The following is a 3,683-nucleotide window of genomic DNA, read 5'->3' on the forward strand; positions in this document are numbered from 1 at the left end:
GAAATTTCTGTGTTTGATAAAAATACTACTTTTATTAAAAGTTGTTGAATAACCAACAATCAATAGTCTAGATACTGAAATCAAATTCCTTCTAATGGAAGGTACATATAGACAATTATTTAACCGTAAATATCATCCTGAAAATGCTAGTAGTAGATCACCCACAACTTAGACTGCAACCGTTGCATTCTTTCCAACCTGTAGGTAGAGTTCGCCCTCAGTCAACCTTTCTAGAATGGAAGCATGCATCATTAGATTTGTTTGACTTCTTCTTCAAAGTTTTCTTGTTCTTGACCTTGGAAATATGTTTCTATGAACATTGGCCTTTACTCTTTGTTTTTCTCTTGCCTTTCGGTTTGGGGTTGAGACTACATTACCTTCAACTAAGAAAGAGAATTCTTATTCCTTTTCTGAAGATCCTCAGTATACTGAAGACGATTCAACAATTATGTCGACGTCATTGACAATTTGTTCGTGTGGTAATTCATGACGAAGTCATTAAATGATGGTGGTAGGGATGCTAATTCCATGTCGACTTACGACTCTCCATCTAATATGGCTCCTAAAACTTCGAGCTTATTTAGATAGCCCATCATTTTTAACATGTGATCTCTAACTGGGGTCCTTCCACCATTTTAGTGGAAACCAGGCCCTTAATCGCTATTTGTCTTGCACTGCGATTTTATTCCCCAAACATTTTCTTAAGATTGTACATAATATCCATGCACGAAGCCATTCCGACATGTTGTAGTAAAACATTCGACATCGACCTAAGGATATAGGACCTAGCCATTTCATTATCTTCATGCCATTTTGTGGCTCTGTCCCTGACATAATGGGGAGCATCGGGACCAGGCAACTCAGGTGCGTCAATAGTCAAGACCCAATAAACTTTTGCTGCTGTGAGCACTAGAATTAAGTTCATCTTCCAGTCCACATAGTTTGGACTAGTAAGCTTGTTGTCTTCAAGGATCCTAGCTAATGGCTTGATGGATGCCATATCTAATCCAAAGGAGGCATAAATTAAGAAAAACTATCCATTTTAGATTTTATCGTGACATATAACCATTAGATCTAGATTTTTTTATCTACAATGATACTTCCCATTGTTTGTCTCATTTATGTGCCCCTCAAACACATAAATCAAGAGAAATAACATGATTTCTCCAATGGGCATCGGATGCTCAACAACAACAACTTTTTTGAGTATGAATGGATTCATCTAATCAATCATATTCTGATTATGATTTTCGATTTGATTTTCGACTCCAAGCATCATAGTGTATCTATCCTTTGGGCATCAACACTTTTTGCTTGGTTAAGCTAACACCCACTGCCTCAGAATCATTTTATAAAACATACTAGCTTCTGCTTTGACATATGACTCATGTATTTTGCAAATGTCCCTTATTCTTATAGGAATCTATTAGTTACACTAGAAAGAAAATCAAGATCAACTTCTGCTTTGGCATATCACCGTCTTATTCTCTAGACTGGCCAACCAATAGATGGCTATGGAAGGACATGGAGATTAATCATTTCGATTTAAATTCCCATTTACAGCTTAATATTTTATAAAGAGGGTATCTTTTAAGTGGGAAAATTTGATTTCTATGCAAGTATACAAACCAAACCATCCAATGCAAATACATACATAAGGAAAGGAAAATGCAATCAACCATCACACATCCAAACCACAAAAAATAAAACAACCACATGCATAAGCTTAATTTTGACATCTTGGATTTATAGGGACTATCCTACTAATCATTTAAGAAATATCTAACTATTTTAGAGTTAGTTAATCCCCATAATTCCTATTACCAAAATTATGGTTGAAATTTGGGCAACTATTCGCTATCCGTAATAGGAAAAATCCGCCGACCTCAGTCCGATTTTTTCAAAGGTATTGGTACTGATATGCTTCATTATATGAAGTATCCCATATTTGGAGTAGCCATGAAGAATGTGTCCTTACTCCTTTGAATCGATAGAATCGAGGTCCGCCATCATCTATAGACTTCTTGAAGCCTCGCATGTCCAAGTTCTCTTTGATTCTACGATTGACCACCTCAAGGGCGATTTTCTTTCTTCCATACTTCTGCTCTATTTTGAAAAAAAACTACCCTAGTGCCCTACACTAGTTTAAACAATATGAACATCAAAAGAAAATCCCCATGGGAAACCAGTTGTCCCCACAACTGCCAAGAGGGAGTACATAAACAATAAAATCATTAATGATTACATTGCAGACTTTTAATTACTACATTCCAGTAATATCAAACCAAAAAAAAAATAACATATACCTATATCCATCTCATGCAGGGATAGAGGTCGAATAAACCTTTTTGCCCAACTTTCACCAATAATGATCAAATCATGATAAAATTAAATTAAATAATTTTTATTTCAGCCACAAAAACTACTGGCATCTAAAGAAACATGATAGAATAAATTCTTATGATGTCAGAAGTCATCACTAAAAAACTTCGCACAAAAACGAAATCGTTTGAGCGAGAAAAGCTCAAAATAGTGGTTTTCGGGAACCCTTTCAGAATAACATAATTTCTAAATATTTTAAGTGGGATAAAAATTATTCGGACTACCATATCAGTTGCTTACTATGCTTATTTCACATCTAAATAAGGTTTGAAAATTTTAATCTTGGGCTATAAATTTTTCTCATAACTTTGGGGCCATTCTGAAATAAATCATGTAATTCCCGAAATAAAAATTAGCAATTTTGGACTAACTTGAAAAAATCATATCTCCCAATCCGCTTAGCAAATTTTGATGATTTTTTTTAACCATCAAGAAATATCAGAACAAAAATCCCATTGAGTAGATCGAAATTCCTGATCTTTACAAAACCGTTCTTATGTACATCATCAATTCACACTATGGACTAACAACCTCGGACAGCAGGGATAAAACGTTCGGACACAAAGCGGATATACCGTATGATCTATCTTTGGTTAGATTATTCCCCTAATCTGAGCCCTAGTTTCTTTGATACCACTTGAAGGAAGGTTATCCCCTTCCGTTAAGATCGCTATGCATAGCGGAAAAAAATCACATAGAACTTTAAATGTTCTTTCGTTCTTGCTTTTGCCCAAGATCCTATAGACTAGAGTAGTTATGATTTTTAATTAAACATCAGTTAATACATCTTTGAAGAAGAAATCAAGGAACCTCCCTGCTTGATCTACTCCTCGAACAGTTGCGATCGTACTGAACGCCGCGAACCCCGCAAGTTAAACCGATAGATTCTTTTCTTTGCATCGTTGATTGTGGATTTAAATAAATTTTATTCACTTAATTAATGTCTTATCTAATCAGTACCTTTGTTGTAGAGGTTAGAGAATCAAATTGGAAGCCTTTCTCTTCGAAATTATGGTGTGTATTTCAGGCAATTGAAGAAGAGAAGGAGAGAGAGAGAGAGAATGGATAACAATTTTCCACAAAGGGGGGAGAAGAGGGGAACGAATTTCTGAGCTTCCCAAGCATAAAAAAATGTTCAGACCTTTCCTTTATTTATTCACAAGGGGTTTGATTTCGTTTGTCCTTGTTTCCCTCTCCCAATTCCTATCGAATTAAGAAACTAGTTGCATTGAGACTCCTCGATGCATTAGGACTCCTCCCAAACGTCCAAGGCTATGTGGAGACGTCCAAATCAGATTGGG

At 35.7% G+C, this 3,683-nt stretch overlaps 1 protein-coding gene across 1 annotated transcript; it reads right to left on the minus strand.

The window, feature by feature from the left end:
- Positions 1 to 682: 682 nt before the first annotated feature.
- Positions 683 to 1,222, minus strand: LOC143888907 (uncharacterized). The gene is made up of 2 exons (XM_077393288.1): positions 1,093 to 1,222; positions 683 to 1,002 (listed from the first exon to the last, which is right to left on the minus strand). The coding sequence occupies exons 1-2, from the start codon at positions 1,220 to 1,222 to the stop codon at positions 683 to 685; spliced, it is 450 nt and encodes a 149-aa protein (XP_077249403.1).
- Between the last annotated feature and the right edge of the window lie 2,461 nt (positions 1,223 to 3,683).

This window comes from Tasmannia lanceolata, unplaced genomic scaffold (genome assembly GCF_043159265.1).
Source record: "Tasmannia lanceolata isolate RefF3 unplaced genomic scaffold, GAP_Taslan_0.1 ptg000012l, whole genome shotgun sequence".
Taxonomy (NCBI): Eukaryota; Viridiplantae; Streptophyta; class Magnoliopsida; order Canellales; family Winteraceae; genus Tasmannia; species Tasmannia lanceolata.